Source organism: Helicoverpa zea, chromosome 19 (assembly GCF_022581195.2).
Source record: "Helicoverpa zea isolate HzStark_Cry1AcR chromosome 19, ilHelZeax1.1, whole genome shotgun sequence".
Taxonomy (NCBI): domain Eukaryota; kingdom Metazoa; phylum Arthropoda; class Insecta; order Lepidoptera; family Noctuidae; genus Helicoverpa; species Helicoverpa zea.
The window spans coordinates 7,297,372-7,316,919 of record NC_061470.1 but is presented as its reverse complement, the minus strand read 5'-3'; the positions used below and the strand labels follow the sequence as shown (position 1 = coordinate 7,316,919).

Genomic DNA, 19,548 nt, shown 5'->3' with positions numbered 1-19,548 from the left:
GGCTAAAATTACTGAACGTATTTATTACTGCCGTACAGTTGCCTACCTTGCTGATCTGTCAATGTCAAATGGCTGACATAAGTATACAGATAAAAAAATATTTTTTTAGTTTGTGTTTGATGTGAGCCGGTGTTGGACCTGTTGTTATTTTTAATGTGTTTTGCATCACTTATCAGTGTGATGTAATAAAGGTCTTAAACGGGTTCATTCACCAGCGTATCAGTTAAAACTTAAACAACTATAGTGATTGCCGGATAACTGAAGGTAAACAGATTTTTATTGAGCAACTTATTTTTTTTTTTATATGAAACTTCATACTATTGAACTATGTACGATAATTATGCATATTCGAAAGTTATCGATTTATTTTTCACTGGAATTCTGCAGACTTACGTAACTTCTGCATCCAAATAATTAACAATTTATTAAATAGGTCTTCAAGATGGTGAAAGCTGTAGCAGTGATCACCATCAGCGATACTTGCTTCAAGGACAACACTAAAGACACCTCGGGGCCGGCCCTCGCTGACTTTGTCAGAGAACTATTCCCTGAAGCCAACCTCCATACAATCATCATTCCTGATGAAAAGGAAATCATTGAACGGGAACTCAAATATTTCTGTGAAACTAACTTAGACTTGGTATTGACTACTGGAGGGACAGGTTTGACACCTAGAGATGTTACTCCAGAAGCAACTAAAGCAATCATACAGAGAGAAGTGCCGGGTATCACAACAGCCATTACACTGGCTAGTTTAAAAAAGACCCCAATGGCCCAGCTATCCCGTGCCGTAGCTGGCATCAGAGACAAAACACTCATAGTCAACTTCCCAGGCAGCAAAAAGGCTGTCACAGAGTGTTTTGAAGTAGTAAAGCCTATTCTCCCACATGCTATATCTCTGATCCACAATGAGGTAGCCGAGGTGAGCTACATTCACAACTCCATGCAGTTCAACCACACTTGCATGCACAGTAGCAATGTGGACATCAGTAAGGTAGCTCTAAGACCCAGGGAGTCTCCATTCCCCATGATAGAGATGGCAGAAGCCTGGAAGATAGTTGATGATGTGATGTCAGAATGGACGGAGAGATTAGAAATTGTGACGATTGAAGAAGGACTAGGCAGAGTGGTTGCTCAGGCGCTACATGCTAAGGAGCCTATGCCACCTTTTCCTGCATCAGTTAAAGACGGTATGTAATTGCTATTGTCTGCATTTAAATACCCCACATGGCCAGACGTTAAAAAGTAAATTCTATAATATGATAAGATAAAGTAACATTTCTGTCTGTAAGTCTGCTTGAATCATATGTTAATCCAATGTGATTACTCTGATAGTAAACTAATCTAAATATAGAACAATATGGAGCAATAAAGCATGTAATTTAATCTGTAATCACTTTGATTATTATCTTCTATAATCTCACTGTCTGTGATAAATTATGTTTATTCGGAAATTGCTTGCTATTTACAGATTGGTACAAATCAACAAACTTCCAATTATTACACTCAGTATTTTAAACTATCATTGTTATGTTTATGCACTATTTGCATTTAATTTATGCACTGAACTATTCTTCTTGTAACAAGTTTTAAATCAATGACGAAACATGATATTACCTATTATTGCTCATTCTAGCAATTGCATAGTCATTTCAGCAATTTGTTCCGCCAGTACATTGTACATAACAACTATATAAAACATGTTTTCATGAAACTATTTCGCCTTGAAACTCTAATTAATATGCATCTTGGTGACAGTTTTTTGTTATCAAAATTTTTCGGAAGTGGCAGGTACACACTTGAGTAAATATGCTGGCGATTAGTTGTCAGAAGGTTGATAAAATTTAAATAATGATAATCAACTTAAAATAATTAACTGAATCTGAAACAGAACTTTAAAATAGAAGGTTTGAAGTAAATATAAAAAAAATAGAAACCTAGCGATAATACCTCAAAAAAAATACATATCACGCATAAAATAAAATTCGTCTTTCTTCTACATATAAAGATATTCCAAAATGATCCACAAGGATGTTCCATTTTTTTTTAATACTCTACTCTTAACCGACTTCCCAAGAAGGATGTTCTCAATTTTTTGTCCACTTATATATTTATTCTGTAGCTTAATACTGCTTTAATCACCATGTTCAGGCTACGCGTGCCTCAGCATAGACGGCGCGGGTCCACGCAAGGTGCGCATCGCGGTGACTGCGGGCGACGCGCCCACCGCGCCGCTCTGCGCGGGCGAATGCGCAAGAGTTAACACCGGCGCGGCCCTGCCTGCGGGGGCTGATTGCGTTGTACAGGTGAATAAACGATTTTTTTAGAGGTCAATAATTCCCTTCCTAATATTACCTAGGTAGGACTTTATGTCCCTTAGACTTGACAGTCTTGACACCTAGAGCTTATGCCCTAAGATAATTGCAATTATTTGATCTTTTAATTACACAAGATATGTAAAATACCATTATATTTACTGGTCTCAAACGGCATGGAACCCTAGACTTCGGGCGCTAAGTTGCGATTTCTACCACTACACCAATGATCACAGCTCGGCGTATAAGCACATAAGTAAATAACGTCAGACTAGTTCTAGCCTTGTATTAATTAGTATACAAGTGTGTGATTATTGTCTTAATAGAATATATTGTGTATAATACTTAATAACTAATCGACAATCTCATCAACTTCATCTGACGATAAAAAAGGCTAGGTATGTTTGTTTGTTTATAATGCGTCCAAAAATGTTTCAAGTAATTATGATTTGCATTGATAGGAAAATGATTAACAGTTTGATAACATCTGCAATATAAAAGTTGTATGCTTGCTGACAACTTACAGATACAATATACATTTTGGCGCTCGTCGTAATAAATCTAGCCAAGTGTAAGTGACCAGTCTGAGAATGTTGTCATGCCTATTAAAAACTTCATCACTATCACTCTTTTAACAGTAAACACTGTGTTTATGTGTATGTACAATACACATACATTTACTATATAGGCAATTAAAAGTACCTATTTATAATTTACTTTATTGGGAGAACTACTTTAATTCTACGGTCATAATACTTTTCCCAAGATTGGAGCTAAAGATCTTATCAGAGAATAAAGACTTGCATCGTGTTTTTCATATAGAACAGATTTATAGAGATTATTCGATTTATAGGTCTAGTGGTCGCAAGCGCGACTGCTGTGCTCGAGGTCTCGGGTTCGATTCCCGGGTCGGGCCGAAATCGCTTCGTGGGTTTTCTTAGACTTTCACAAAGCAGCCTGTAGTCTGGAAGTTGGTGATTGATTCACCCGTGCATCGGAGAGCACGTAAATGTCGGTCCTGCGCCTGATCTCTCTCCGGTCGTGTCGGATTGCCGTCCCATCGGGTTATGAGAGTGAAGGAATAGGGAGTGCACCTGTGTCTGCGCAAATGCTCGTGCACTATAATATGTCCTGCGCAGCTCCTTAAATGAGAACAGCCGCCGTGGCCGAAATCGGCCGTGGACGCCATTAAACAAGAGTACCAATGTCGCTCTTAATTAATCTTAAAATTACTCCGTCTCTTCGAAGAACCATAAAGTTAAATATTATTAATATCCTTTACCAGGTTGAGGACACAAGACTCATATCAGCGTCTGAAGATGGAATGACGGAGCACGAGGTGGAAATCCTGAAGGCGCCTGAACCTCAGCAGGATGTCAGGAATGTGGGCTTCGATATACCTATGGGAACCGTTCTTGTTGACAAAGGTTAGTTTCCTATGCTATAATAGATAATTTTTTTATGTAATAGCGTCCACATCGATTATATTATCGGCCACGGCGGCTGTTCTCACTGTCACTAAGGAGATCAGCCAGCTGCACAGCTTCACACTTATATTAAAAGCTAATAATAATTTCAGGACATATATTAGACTCAGCTAAAATCGGAATACTTGCGGGAGCTGGATATCAAAACGTGACCGTTCGAGCGCCTCCCAAGGTATGTATACATTCAATTTATTTGCCCATCGGCTTAGAAGTCAAATGTCAAACATGAAAGGAAGTGCCATTCACTCCATATTGCCTATTTCAAGTAATTCCAGAACATATTATTCCAAATAATGGCAAATCCGCAAATACGACTTCAAAAGCCATAAGTCCCAAAAACAAGAAAATACTTGGTTTCAACTGTGTGTAGGTGGCGCTACTGTCGACGGGTAACGAGCTACAAGAGCCTTCGGATGTGAAACTAAAACCGGCACACATCCGCGACTCCAATAGGACCATGCTAAGGGTATTACTCAGGTAAGATTCATGTGCAATAGATTTTATAGAACTACATGAACTGTACACAAAAGTTTTGATGTAATAGATTAGGTGCCAAGTATTCGTTTTAGGTATGTTATCAATCTATTTTAAGCACCACTCGCATTTTTCGTGATGAGCTAGTATGCCTTAGCCACTCAAGCGTCCAAGCCGCGCAGTGATTCTCGGCCCACCTGTCCGCGCATGAAATGTCAATTGCTTTTTTACGACCAAGCGAGACTCTCTCAACAAAAACGATTACTACTGAAAAACTACAATAGCTAGATTCGAATAAAAAATACTCACGGAAAGCTAAAAGAACGTAAAATTTAATTTGATCAAAAGTAAATTACTTTAATTAATATTATAGGATGATAATAAAGTATAAAGTTGAGGATATCAAAAAAAAATTCGTAATTTTTTTTTATTCCGAGTTTTATAAGAAAAATATAGTGATTACTGGTAACAATGTTTTTTTATTATATTAGTACAGGATATACTCTTTAAAATGATACCAATATCTTAATATAAGTAATTAGTTTTCTGTCATGAAAAAATAAACAAAGTTAAGTGTTTCTCAAGCGGTCACTGGGCCTCGGGCGACGTAAAAATGTGACAAGATGGCCGCCCGGCTAATAGCGTGTTCACACGACGACGTTGTTTTAATGAAACACGCATATTACTGTTCGGTATGTTTATAGAGCAAACATGTTTACTTTTATATAATTTTATTACATATAATTTTTTATTATGTTAAATAAAAAAAAAGAAAGCGGTTATTGATATTACAGTAAAATAAATACACTGTAAAACTGTAATTTTAGGTATTTTTCATTCTTTGATATTGAAAAACGAAAACTAAATAAACATGCCGTCACCTATAAGTAGATACATAAACAAAGCCAAAAGCCACAAAACATTCCCAAATTGATCATAAAACGCTCCGTGTGAACAAACCATTATTTACGTTGTAAGTAGATCAGTCCAAGGGGAGTCGGCTCACCAACACTAAAATCATGAATAACGTCTTAACATTTTAATCATTATAGACCCCATCTCAATGTATTTCGTTTGTAAATGGCCATTAACGTGCTAATAGTGAACGATTCTCGTATATTTTGCATTTATTTAACACAAATAACCAATTAGAATACACTGTAAACAATAGAAAAGTATCAAACGATGATCGTGTAGTGATCGTATAACTTTTCCACCTAAATTATACTATGTAAACGTTTTGAAATTGTCGTAATAATACATATTTCGTAAAGGAAATTTCTTCACGTTTATTTTGATATAAAATAACAATCTAAATAAGGTATAAAACAAGAAACTTACCACATTTTAGTCAAGAGCTCCACACACAAAAAAGTCACTTGTCAAAAACGACGAACTGTCACTTCAATATATTTTTTTATAAATTTAATGTTGCAATTGCACAGAAAAAATCACAACTCACGGATGACAAATTTAATAACGCGCCATCTAGTATCAATCAACTATATTAATACCACCTGGCTATAGCGCTGTACACGTTTAAACCGAACGATGTCGTTCGGATACTGTAGTCACCATGGACGCTTAAGGCAAGAATTTTTTTGGTGACTGTTATCACCTCGGACGCTTGAGTGGTTAGGCAGACTTCCTCCCGCGTCACTTGGGACTACTTCGCACACCCTGATCCGGGTTGGATATCGGGTCAAAAAAGTCCAAAGCCTTCCTCAGGGCTGGAAATGGGCTATCTAACACTTGAATGAAAAAAAAAATTTGAACAGATTCTTACACTTTGTAATATTAGAATAGACCGTAGAAAGGTCAGGCATAGGACCGACATTTACGAGCTCTCCGAGCCGCGGACGGAGGTATCAATCACTAACTTCGAGAAAAAGGGTTGCTTAGTTAAAGTTTCTTTAGTGCCAGTGACAGTTCCATTTTCCAAATAATGACACCCGGAATAAATATAGCATCTGCTTTCCGGGTAACCCAAATTAACAACACTAAAAAGATTTGTTCAAATCGATTCAATAGCTTAATAGCTTTAGGTTACAAACAAAAAGTTTTTTTCACATAAGGATTCTCATATAAGGAGATCAGCCAGCTGCGCAGGACATAATTATAGTGCACGAGCATTTGCGCAGACACAGGTGCACTCACTACTCCATCACTCTCATAGCCCGATGGGACGGCAATCCGATACGACCGGAGAGAGATCAGGCGCAGGACCGACATTTACGTGTTCTCCGATGCTCTTTATTATATTACTTAATCTAGAGTTACATTGATACAGAGAGCACGGCTACGACAGCATAGACTGCGGCATCGCGCGCGACACGCCGCCGGAGATCGTGGCGGGCATCGCGGCCGCGCTCAAGCTGGCCGACGTGCTCGTCTGCACCGGCGGCGTCTCCATGGGCGAGAAGGATCTACTCAAACCTGTGCTGCTCAAGGTATGAGAAGTGCGAGTCGGAATCGCGCACGAAGTGTTCCGTACCAGAGCAAAAAAATCACGTCTGTTGTATGGGGCCCCCCCAAAATATTTATTTTATTCTAGTTTTCAGTATTTGTTGTTATAGCGGCAACAGCAATACATATCTGTGAAAATTTCAACTCTCTAACTATCACGGTTCATGAGATACAGCCTGGTGACAGACGGACGGATGGACGGACAGAGGAGCGAAAACAATAGGGTCCCGTTTTACCCTTTGGGTACGGGACCCTAAAAATGGCTTATGACTAGGTATAGGCATGGGTACTTTGGTATATTGGAGTATTTTTTCCAGTGTGTAACTTAAGACATTTGTAACAGATTTCTCCAAAAGGAGGTCATCGATTCGGGTGTTTTTGTTTCTCATGTAATAATTTACTGTCACAGGTGCCTAGTATTTACTAAACACGTGAATGATAACTTTTTATGTATCACAAAAAAAATGAATCGTGTACTAAGTATATTGTGCGCAGGAGTTAATAAATAATCCTATATGACGTGGTGTCTCCCTCGCAGGATTTCAACGCTACTCTCCACTTCGGACGCGTGCGCATGAAGCCGGGCAAGCCGTGCACGTTTGCCACGTGCGAGTTCGAAGGCAAGAAGAAATATATCTTCGCGTTGCCTGGTACGTTACTTTTAAGGTTATTTGTTTTGATTTACTTTTGATTGCATGTTCAGTTTTCATATGACTTGGTGTCGTTCTAAAGTTTAATTCCAATCACACGGGTCTTACCTCTTCCCCACCCTTGCATGCTGTACGCTGATACTTAGAATTGGTTTTTGCGCGGTGACGCGGTAACTCGCATAATCTCTTGTGACCACGAAACGCAACTGCTGGGCAATGGACTCCCCAAAAGTCTTCCATCTTTTTCTATTTGAAGCGTGCTGCGGTCAGTCAGTGAGGAAAGGTCCTAAACATTCTCGCAAGCGCTTCCATGGTCTTCCTTCGTTTTCCATCTCTGGGAGAGGTATAACAGAATATTTTTTTGAATGTACAGGCAACCCAGTATCAGCTTACGTGTGCGCCCTACTTTTCGTGATCCGCGCGCTGCGCGTGTCGTGCGGGTCGCGCGGCGCGTGGGCGCGGCTGCGCGTGCGCCTCGCGCAGGCCGCGCAGCTCGACCCGCGCCCCGAGTACGCGCGCGCCGAGCTCGACCCGGCGCAGGACAGGGACATGCCCGTCGCCACCATGCTGGGCAGTCAGGTACGTTGCTCTGTACGTGCCGCGCAGCTCGACCCGCGCCCCGAGTACGCGCGCGCCGAGCTCGACCCGGCGCAGGACAGGGACATGCCCGTCGCCACCATGCTGGGCAGTCAGGTACGTTGCTCTGTACGTGCCGCGCAGCTCGACCCGCGCCCCGAGTACGCGCGCGCCGAGCTCGACCCGGCGCAGGACAGGGACATGCCCGTCGCCACCATGCTGGGCAGTCAGGTACGTTGCTCTGTACGTGCCGCGCAGCTCGACCCGCGCCCCGAGTACGCGCGCGCCGAGCTCGACCCGGCGCAGGACAGGGACATGCCCGTCGCCACCATGCTGGGCAGTCAGGTACGTTGCTCTGTACGTGCCGCGCAGCTCGACCCGCGCCCCGAGTACGCGCGCGCCGAGCTCGACCCGGCGCAGGACAGGGACATGCCCGTCGCCACCATGCTGGGCAGTCAGGTACGTTGCTCTGTACGTGCCGCGCAGCTCGACCCGCGCCCCGAGTACGCGCGCGCCGAGCTCGACCCGGCGCAGGACAGGGACATGCCCGTCGCCACCATGCTGGGCAGTCAGGTACGTTGCTCTGTACGTGCCGCGCAGCTCGACCCGCGCCCCGAGTACGCGCGCGCCGAGCTCGACCCGGCGCAGGACAGGGACATGCCCGTCGCCACCATGCTGGGCAGTCAGGTACGTTGCTCTGTACGTGCCGCGCAGCTCGACCCGCGCCCCGAGTACGCGCGCGCCGAGCTCGACCCGGCGCAGGACAGGGACATGCCCGTCGCCACCATGCTGGGCAGTCAGGTACGTTGCTCTGTACGTGCCGCGCAGCTCGACCCGCGCCCCGAGTACGCGCGCGCCGAGCTCGACCCGGCGCAGGACAGGGACATGCCCGTCGCCACCATGCTGGGCAGTCAGGTACGTTGCTCTGTACGTGCCGCGCAGCTCGACCCGCGCCCCGAGTACGCGCGCGCCGAGCTCGACCCGGCGCAGGACAGGGACATGCCCGTCGCCACCATGCTGGGCAGTCAGGTACGTTGCTCTGTACGTGCCGCGCAGCTCGACCCGCGCCCCGAGTACGCGCGCGCCGAGCTCGACCCGGCGCAGGACAGGGACATGCCCGTCGCCACCATGCTGGGCAGTCAGGTACGTTGCTCTGTACGTGCCGCGCAGCTCGACCCGCGCCCCGAGTACGCGCGCGCCGAGCTCGACCCGGCGCAGGACAGGGACATGCCCGTCGCCACCATGCTGGGCAGTCAGGTACGTTGCTCTGTACGTGCCGCGCAGCTCGACCCGCGCCCCGAGTACGCGCGCGCCGAGCTCGACCCGGCGCAGGACAGGGACATGCCCGTCGCCACCATGCTGGGCAGTCAGGTACGTTGCTCTGTACGTGCCGCGCAGCTCGACCCGCGCCCCGAGTACGCGCGCGCCGAGCTCGACCCGGCGCAGGACAGGGACATGCCCGTCGCCACCATGCTGGGCAGTCAGGTACGTTGCTCTGTACGTGCCGCGCAGCTCGACCCGCGCCCCGAGTACGCGCGCGCCGAGCTCGACCCGGCGCAGGACAGGGACATGCCCGTCGCCACCATGCTGGGCAGTCAGGTACGTTGCTCTGTACGTGCCGCGCAGCTCGACCCGCGCCCCGAGTACGCGCGCGCCGAGCTCGACCCGGCGCAGGACAGGGACATGCCCGTCGCCACCATGCTGGGCAGTCAGGTACGTTGCTCTGTACGTGCCGCGCAGCTCGACCCGCGCCCCGAGTACGCGCGCGCCGAGCTCGACCCGGCGCAGGACAGGGACATGCCCGTCGCCACCATGCTGGGCAGTCAGGTACGTTGCTCTGTACGTGCCGCGCAGCTCGACCCGCGCCCCGAGTACGCGCGCGCCGAGCTCGACCCGGCGCAGGACAGGGACATGCCCGTCGCCACCATGCTGGGCAGTCAGGTACGTTGCTCTGTACGTGCCGCGCAGCTCGACCCGCGCCCCGAGTACGCGCGCGCCGAGCTCGACCCGGCGCAGGACAGGGACATGCCCGTCGCCACCATGCTGGGCAGTCAGGTACGTTGCTCTGTACGTGCCGCGCAGCTCGACCCGCGCCCCGAGTACGCGCGCGCCGAGCTCGACCCGGCGCAGGACAGGGACATGCCCGTCGCCACCATGCTGGGCAGTCAGGTATGATTAACAGCTCTAGAGCAATATTAAGTCAAAGAGGTTATATACTACCTTCTGTTCTCCCCAAATAAGGAAAGATGAGCGGAGGGCCAACGAGGTTTTTTGTCGAGGTGATTTTCTGTTATGGCGCCTCCGCTAGTCATTTTGTTCTCCATAGTTCTCCACTTAGAATACTCTCTTATGTACCCCATTATGTATTACTTTGTACTTACGTACGATTTCTTATATACTTACTATTATTTCCTATAAAACCGCCGGACGTTACAACTTGTTGATATCTCTACAAATGACGTTTCTCTCCCTAACAGTGTAGCAGTCGTCTTCTGAGCGCTTGCGGGTCGAACGTGCTGCTGGAGCTACCGGCCGCCACGGCGTCCCAGCAGCGACTGCCGGCCGGCGCCGTCGTCTCCGCGCTCATTACCGGCAGACTCGATGTATTCTCTTAGATACATTCGCATGTATAGTCCTCGCAAAACTCACAGGCGGTCTACAGCTAAATTCCGAGCACAAGTACGCGCATATTGCCCATATCCCTCACGCACCCTTGCCATATGCCTCCTGCGCAGCAAAGCGTGCAATGTGCCATGCCGATAAAAGTTTGGCGAGAACTACACTTAGCATACGATCTGCCTTAGTGACTTAATAACTGTAGTATGCTAGCAAAAGATACAAAAACCTTAGAATAAGCCATCACTTGACTCTTGTAACATATTTCAATCATTGTGTAATATGTTCCGGCTTGGCCATATTTTGCGATACATAGGTAATCTCGATGTGAAAGTATTTTTTTTTAATAACAAAAATATAAACCTATGTAAATATGTTGTCACTGGCGGTTGTCTCGCAGTGTGAATCTCAAAGAAGCGAATACATATGTTTTCTTACAAGTACCTAGTAATTTTAAGTAAAGTATTTCAATAATTTCCCGACTGCGCTAGAAGGGTTAAATACCTACATACTATGTAACGAAATCAAACCTAGAAGACCGATAATACCATCGCTGTATCTAGTAGTAGGTCATCATATTATAATTGTAGCTTAATTAAATAAATGATAATAAACAAATAATAAAAGGAAGCGCAACGTGCGCAAAAATAGTAATACAGAACATAAAATATTATATTGTACACTAGTTCTCCATAGTGATATTTTCTAGTAACTGTTGGTGCTGCTGTACTTTTAACGAAACATATCAATAAAATTATTTTTTAACTGTTTTTCTATTGTTTTATTTTAACATCATTTCCTTTTATAGTCATAATCTTGATGAATTTTGCATAGAATAAAAATGAAGCATTCTTTAGAGTGAACGTCCACTGGAATGAACATAAAGTTGGGTTTAGGAAATAATGAAACATGCAAATACAAACAATATTAATTTATTTAGTCATCAAACGCGTAACTACATACAATACTGCACACTGACCCAAACACACTTCAGATCGCGGAGAATCCACTCAGTCTCGCCCCCACCTATATTTCATAAATAGAACGACTTGCGCGTGCGCACGTCCTCTGGGGCCCGATTCTCCTAAGTTAATAATGTCAAAATCGAGTAGAAATCGAATCGCAATATGATCGCAATAGCAGTTTTAACCATATCGGGCGTTCTGCTACTAATAAAAGACCAATCGTATTCGATTGACATTTGATTGGTGTTCGATTGGTCTGCCATTTTGGTGATTTTGGTCCATACGGTAGTTTGCTGTACAATCATTTTGCAATCGTAAATAATTTGCAGACAAAATGATTCATTATTGAATGACAGAAAAGGATAAAAACGTTTATTTCAAAGAAAAAATAGCGGAATGCCACCATACGCTTCAATCGTAATCGAGTCGGGATCGGATATCAGTCGAATCGAGTCGAACGTGAATCGTATGACGCTTAAGTAAAATTAGGAGAATCGGGGCCCTGATAACATGAATGTTATGTGATAGACATGAACATTATAAGCATGGTCTATGTACGTCAAACTTCTTAGCACGTGCCAGTGGTGTTGCCGACAGGACACCTTTAATGAGACCCATATTTATTTGATTTTGAACTTATTCTGCTCAATACTCTGATAGATGTTAACTTTAAGTAACCAAGAAGTTTAGTTTGACTCACATGCATCCATGATTTTAGTAAGTATTGACAATGTATTATTTGTACAGATGATTTTCTCCTATTTGTGATGAATGAAATGTACACAAAGTTCATAGCTGGGAGCGAGAATTTCATATAAAAACATGGATATATTTCTCTATAATTTGCACTAAGTACTTTTTATACAGCATTTGTTAAACAAGAACTTAAAATCAACATAAGAAGAAATATATCCTTGTTAATTTCGACTGTACCGACAAATGTCCTTGGTCATCAGAAATTTGTTGGTACAGTGGGTGTACTTTCGGTTGTGTTACACAACGCGTTGTACTTCAAAGAACCTCTTGAGGTAGTAGACCTGACCGAGGGTCATGACAAGGAGGACGGAAGCTTCGAAGATAGACCACATGACCACGCGCGAGTTTGTGCTCTCGTTGATCGCACGATGGATGCGGTCACGAACCTGAAAATAGGCATTGAACATATAAACAAAACATTCAGTGCCATGACAGAGACAATAGAGACAGTTTCATTGACTTGTTTCTCAAACTGATGTTCAATATTGTAACATAGAAAGCAAATAAATTGTTCAGTTTGCTAAGAATAAGATGTGTAGTTAAGGTCAACATAGGAAATGTACTAACACTGTTTTTGGTAGTTTGAGCCCTAAAATGCCAAAAGGAAGTGTTGAATTATAAACACAAACTTACCTGCATATATTCCTGCTCATGTTTGACTGTTTTGAGTGTGGTGGCGAGTTCTTTGATCATGTCCTCCAATTTGTTGTGATTCACCTCTTCTTCCTTGCCACCTGTCTGACTCTGGGGAGCTGCGCCCACTTCCAAGTTGAACATCACCACCTGAGAAATGTATTTATTGGTTAGTATGATAAAAGACACTGTGATATAAAACTATATTAATACTAGAACTATTGCTTATAACGGGATAATGTAGCTTCTTAAAGATGAAATAATTTTTCAGATCGGTTCAGGAGTTTTGAAATTGAGGGTAAAAACAAACAAAAAGATTATTCCTCTTTATGGCTTGTTTCTAGAAGGTTATTTATACTCAATAATAGTATTGTTTAATCAGTTGTAACATAGTCAGTCAATAACATGTATTGTGTGGTGTACTACTATCTGTCTTTGTAAATACTTTGAAGTAGTAATAAATAATTTTAGTATCATATTTACTACACCTTTACTTTTTTCAGTTTTAACAAAAAAATATTTAACAAAGGCATACCGTCTTACCACAAAAACTTTTAAACGTCAGTTTATGCCTTGTCTAAAAAAATGTCAAATTCTGACGTTGACATATGGTTCATTTTGCAGCCAAAATTTTATTAGACAAGTGTAAAACAGGGTTTAAAGTTTTTGTAGTAAGGCCCTGATTGTCCAACACTCACTCTTTTTCACTTTCAATGCCTACATGACATAATTGTAAAACAATAACACTAACCAATATTAGGGATAACAATTAGGTCATTGTATGTCAGAGCACAGACATATGCAAGACACAATAGATTTTCTATTGTCTTAAAATTATGTTTTTACTTTAATGTTACATGCTAATGGTCAAAAAATTTAAGTCTGAACAAACCTTAGGAGTCATGGTGGACATCTTATTGCTGAAGCAGTAAGTGTATCTGCCTGACGTGGGGGCAGAAAAGGTGTACATTCCGGAAGACTCTCGCTCACCCTTGTAGATCACAGCACCATCGGGGCCCGTGATTGTTACATCTATGTCTAGGAAGCCACCTTCCGCTATTTCGAATGTCAGTCCTGAAAATGGTGATATAGAAAGTCATTTTAGAGTTTAAGAATCCACAGAAACCTACCAAATTAATACTTAATATTATAGCATAGCCTATTGTCTATCTGGCTAGCAGCTGCAGGCTTGCTACAATTTACCAATGCTGGACTAACACTTTTATTTACAATTTCAATAGATTTCAGTAATGGAGTATTCAATAAGCTAACATTTATTTCTCAAGAGCAGTATGTCAATGAAAATCCAGGTTATAACAAAAATCAATTAAAAAGTAAACAATATCAGAAATCTTATATTGACGAGGCCATTCCAAGATAACTGTGCTATCAAATACCTATTGACGTTTCTGCGGCACTTTCTTATCACCGGCGTACAACATTTTTCTACAGTAGAGGTGAAAAAAACGTCCTACATGGGGTCTAGCATAACACAATTATATATAGAAAGAAACCCTGGAACATCTGGTTGAGATACATCAGGAAGATAGGAAATTAGGGGACCTATTAATAATTACTTACCCATTTTGGTTTCTGCTTCAACATTTTCGAAAAAGCACTCTTCGGCATGCGCATCCACTGTGATGGTATAACTGTGCGCTGTATTTAATAATGATGCCGCTACTAAAATGGCAAAACTAAGCGATCTCCACGAGCTTTTCATTTTGTTTAATTGAAAGTATTTTGCCTAAAATATATGATTTTCTTCAATCAAAGGCGAACAGCTTGTTTTCCCTACGTGAAAGCCACGTAATTTGACAACTCACGAGATGACAACCTGAAGCGGATTTGACAGCCGTAATAATGCGTTCAAAGATAAATAAAAAATTATAATGAGTGAAAAATAATGAAAATGTTTTTTTTTCCTTATCAAAATCATATATTTTATGTCCAATCAGCTTAACTGTAAAACTTGTATAATAATTTAATGATATGCAACTAAATTGTTCAAAGAAATTAAAACAAAAATCTAAAATTCTCATCACACATCTTAGTTTATGGTTATTTCAAAGAGCTTCTGCTACTGGATAATAGATGTCACTAGTTAAGGTTGATATATTTAAGGCTCTGAACCTACTGAACCGATTTGAAAAATTATTTTACTATTGGGGGGAGCTGCAAGCTACACTATATTATATTCGACCCCAAGCACATGTTCACATGGGACATTTTGGTGAAATCGCAAAAAACAGCTAGTGGGAAAGACTTTCAATTGCACAAAAATAATGAAGGTACCTCTGTATAAGTAGTTACACAAGTATGTCTTATACAGCATGAATCGCTAATTTAATAAATAGCGCCCAAATCTTTGTTCAAGTTTTTAAATGCGGACCTAGATTTGCGACGAGACAAGCAATAAATAAACATCGATAAACTGGTTTTCAGCTCTACTAATTGTATGCCTTTTTTAACAAAATTATCATGCAGTCTATAAAATAATCTTTCAAGCAAAGCGAGGCATCATAATAACAGGTTAAAAAATATCAATCTATTTTAATTTAACGACTCGTCTAAACAAAACACTTGACATGGATTTCGTTTTTGAATAAAATGGACTTATAACCAATAAGTCACCATTATTACCTCAAATATTAGTTACCTACCTAAGTGTTGTGGTAAGATTTTTTATTCCTTCACTAAAGTTAATATTTCGTATTTGGTTTCATTACAGGACTTTTTTCTCCATTTATCATTTTAAAAACCTGCAGTATCTACTATTTTTGGTGTCCTCAACAATTGTAGAAGCTGCCCAAAAATACCTAAAGAAGACTTAAAATTATGACCGGTTATTATTTATCGATGTGATGCTTTGCATATATTTTATAGCCTTTTTTTATTTTTTTGAGGTGCTTATAACTTTACCATAGAGTCAAGGTGAACTTGTAAAAAGTGATAATGAACTAGCTATATTATAGTAGCAGGTGTTAAATGATTTACTGTGTGCTCATAAGTTACTTATGGCAAGTGACGTCACTATATTTGAGCCTATCTCTTGGTTGTACCCTACAACAGAGATAAATCCAGTCAGCTTCAAAGTAACAGAACAAATATTTTTCAAAATTCCTAAACAGCGTGCCGTTGTTTGCTTACCTGATCAGGGCCGGCTTTAACTCTACTAGCGCCCTGGGCGAGATTTCTACGGCGCCCCTTACGAAAAACAGAGACATATGTAGTTACCGATTGCGCGAGCGAAGCGAGCGCGAACTTTTTTTTTATAGTTAACAAGTGAAAGCAAAAATTACCTAAAATGTAGCCTAACCGTACATAAGTTATTGCTGGTTAGTGAATGCAAAAACACGGGAACACAGGTTCTGATTGCGCGAGCGAAGCGAGCGCGAAATTTTTTGTTATATTTTAGAACTCAAAACAAAAATGACTTAAAATGTAGCCCAAACGTAGATAACTCTTTGTTGGTGTTGGCGCCTATGAATTAAAATTTTGGGACTTAAAGTAGTACCATAAATAGAAACTAGAAGTTACTTTCATATTAATAAAATGACTTAAAAACGACGTTACGTTTTTGCTAGGGTAGACAAAAAAAAATTGAAAAATAAAAAGAACTATAAAGTGAAGCAAGCCCGAAAAAGCTTTTTTGAGATTTGGATCACTAAAAGTCCTTAACATATACATATAATAAAAGGCGACTGTGAAGTGAAGAAGCCGCGAGCGAAGGGAGCGCGAATTTTTTTGAGTATTGGGACATAAATTAAAAGTAGCTATATGTGAAAAAAAATGTAAGTGTAAAGTAAAGAAACCGCGAGCGAAGCGAGCGCGAAAATTTTTAAGTTTTGGGACATAAAAGTAGTGTATCTAACGCGCCCGGCATTGTATGACAATACATTAATTTAATTGAAATTTCTTGGTCAAGGAGCGTACCGCGGCGCCCCTGAGCCCACGGCGCCCGGGTTATTCGCACACCCTGCACAATAGGTTAAGGCGGCCCTGATGCTATCCATACATTTGGATACAATTCTTGTAAGCTACGATCTTTGATGAAATTTAAAACAAAAATAGGAGTAAAATTCTGATCAAGGATTGGTTGGGGGCGCCAGCGGCGCCCCTTATGTCCGGCGCCCTGGGCCGTCGCCCAACCGCGCCCTACCCTAAAGCCGCTACTGTACCTGATTATAATTAATCTGAAATTACGACCCTTTACATTGTTAGGCACTTTTGAAAATTTTGATTTGTTGCTGCTTTTGACGCTGAACTACAAACGGTGCCAACACTGTGTCTAGTATATAAAAATGTAGACGTATTATATTAGATCTCTAGATCTTCGCTCTAGCTTAGAGAAAAAAAAGCGAAGAGGCAGATGATGAAGATGATATTTCTATCATCTACATCATCTGCCTAACCTTTTCCGAACTACATTGAGGTCCAGCCCCGGATCTTCAATTTTTTTTAGGCGGGGCAAAAACTGAAAAATGTCGCCCCGCCTACCTACCTACTTATGTTTATTTTCACCAACGAAAGTCATTTTTTTGGTAGGTAAATGACTTAAAAAAATGTGTCCAAATAATTGTAAGCTCAAACTGTTGGCCAGGTTTAAGTTATAAAAGTCGAGACAGAATAATGCAATTATTGTAAAAATTTGTGCGAGCGAAAGAAGCGCGCAAATTTTTTAATTTTGGGACAAAAAAGTTAATAAATTTTAAAAAGCGCTGTAAAGTAACAAGCAGTCGGAAGCGCAAACTTTTTTGTTTTTGAGGACTCCATAAAAAATATTTTTTGCTACATTTGACTTATAAAATGTAATATAGCGTGGATTTGAGTCATGAAGTTATGAAAGTAACATATGTATAATATTGCGCGAGCGAAGCGAGCGCGAAATTTTTAGCCTACGACACAATATTAAATGACTAAGTACATTGTAAAGCCACGCACTTTTTTAAATTATTTGTTTGAAGACTCACAAATTAAACTGGGAATTATGTACAAATAAAACGAAACCGTAATAAGAGCGAGTGCCATTTGTGTTCGTAATTCGGTGCGTCAATAAAAATAATAAACAATCAGAAAAATAGTACATACTTTGTCATTTAGCCGCGAGCGTAGCGAGCGAGAATTTTTTCACTTATTTGGAGGATGTTAAAAGTGAAAAATAATCAAAATGATCGATCAATCAAACAAAGCGAAGGCGACTTTTTTGTCTGTATCATATGATACAATGTGGAAATTCCTTATCAAACAGGGGCGTCCCGCGGCGCCCCTGAGACCGAGGCGCCCGGGTTATTCGCACACCTTGCACCATAGCTTAAGACGGCCCTGAAGACTCACAAATGAAACTGGGAATTATGTACAAATAAAAAGAAACCGTGATTAGAGCGAGTGCCATTTGTGTTCGTTGATTCGGTGCGTCAATAAAAATGATAAACCATCAGAAAAACAATACATACGTTGTCATTTAGTCGCGAGCGTAGCGAGCGAGAATTTTTTCACTTATTTGGAGGATGTTAAAAGTGAAAAATAATCAAAATGATCAATTAAACAAAGCGAAGGCGACTTTTTTAGAAACTTTGCTTGTCAGTATCATGATACAATGGAACTTCCTTATCAAACGGGTGTAATTTTTTCGAAATTTCCTGGTGGTGGGGCGCCCCTGAGACATACACACACCCTGCACCATAGGTTAAGACGGCCCTGTAGGTAACAATTATGGTATTCTGTGATGTACGATTTAAAATCAGGCAGCCGCCTGATTTTGCCGCCCCCTGAATTTGCCGCCCGGGGCATGGGCCCCGGCTTGCCCCCCCCCTAGATCCGGGGCTGTTGAGGTCAAGAGGTTGTAGTCTAACCGTTAAATGACCGCTTATTCTTAGATTTTGCCAAACTCGAAATCTGAACCTGTCTCAATAATAAATGACAATCTCTTTCAAACGACTCAAAATCATATAAAAAGAGAAAATCCGTTATACATAAAAAAAAAACCGGCGAACAGTATGGTGTTGTCAGTTTAATTTGAATATTTAAATTAGGACATAGGTGATTAATAATCTTCAAGTAGGTAATCAAGTTTTATCGACTTACCTACTTGTGTAAACAATGCCACGTTTTCGGACATGCGTAAATGGAACTTTGCCCCATTGGCCTTCCGGTTCAAAAGTGTAGATCAGATTCCCGTGGAAATTATTGAACGAAAAGAAAAAAAAATATATAAAATAGGTAAGCATTAGGTACTCAGCTACATCCGGTTAGACTGGAAGCCGACCCCAACATAGTTGGGAAAAAGGGCTCGGAGGATGATGCAAGCATTAGGTATCCACTTGATACTTGTTTCAAAAGCTACTTATAAAGTGGTGTTACATTTATCTTTTAAGATCTTAACTGTATTACGCAGTCTTGACTGGACAGTTAGCTAATGTAAGGTTTTATTGTTCAACCACATATTTTAAAATGGTAAAACAGTTAAAAAACATGCTGACGCTTTTTTTTTAACCATGTTTCAGAGCACGTGTTTGAGGGTACCCACTACCCGATATACACATTATGACAGGAGTAGTAGGAATTACAGCAGGTTTTCCAACGTGACGAGTTAAAAAAAAAACTACCA

At 41.7% G+C, this 19,548-nt stretch overlaps 2 protein-coding genes across 2 annotated transcripts; one reads left to right on the top strand and one right to left on the bottom strand.

Annotated features, from left to right (window-relative positions):
• The first annotated feature begins 113 nt into the window (after positions 1–113).
• LOC124639491 lies at positions 114–11,354 on the top strand. The gene is made up of 10 exons (XM_047176879.1): positions 114–264; positions 434–1,190; positions 2,152–2,306; positions 3,601–3,742; positions 3,895–3,974; positions 4,173–4,279; positions 6,567–6,726; positions 7,281–7,392; positions 7,766–10,137; positions 10,446–11,354. Exons 2-10 carry the CDS (start codon positions 443–445, stop codon positions 10,581–10,583), a joined length of 4,014 nt encoding a protein of 1,337 aa, XP_047032835.1. The 5' UTR covers positions 114–264; positions 434–442; the 3' UTR covers positions 10,584–11,354.
• A 561-nt stretch (positions 11,355–11,915) lies between these two features.
• Positions 11,916–14,766, bottom strand: LOC124639817 (transmembrane emp24 domain-containing protein 2). Its single transcript, XM_047177299.1, has 4 exons — positions 14,520–14,766; positions 13,831–14,012; positions 12,939–13,088; positions 11,916–12,691 (listed from the first exon to the last, which is right to left on the bottom strand). Exons 1-4 carry the CDS (start codon positions 14,659–14,661, stop codon positions 12,542–12,544), a joined length of 624 nt encoding a protein of 207 aa, XP_047033255.1. The 5' UTR covers positions 14,662–14,766; the 3' UTR covers positions 11,916–12,541.
• Between the last annotated feature and the right edge of the window lie 4,782 nt (positions 14,767–19,548).

Coding starts and splice junctions, on each gene's coding strand:
- LOC124639491 (XM_047176879.1), top strand. CDS start 443: ATGGTGAAAGCTGTAGCAGTGATCACCATCAGCGATACTTGCTTCAAG. Junction 3,975..4,172: donor CCGTTCGAGCGCCTCCCAAG/GTATGTATACAT, acceptor AACTGTGTGTAG/GTGGCGCTACTGTCGACGGG. Junction 10,138..10,445: donor CCACCATGCTGGGCAGTCAG/GTATGATTAACA, acceptor TCTCCCTAACAG/TGTAGCAGTCGTCTTCTGAG.
- LOC124639817 (XM_047177299.1), bottom strand. CDS start 14,661: ATGAAAAGCTCGTGGAGATCGCTTAGTTTTGCCATTTTAGTAGCGGCA. Junction 14,013..14,519: donor TGAAGCAGAAACCAAAATGG/GTAAGTAATTAT, acceptor CACCATTTTCAG/GACTGACATTCGAAATAGCG. Junction 12,692..12,938: donor ATGAGCAGGAATATATGCAG/GTAAGTTTGTGT, acceptor GCCTATTTTCAG/GTTCGTGACCGCATCCATCG.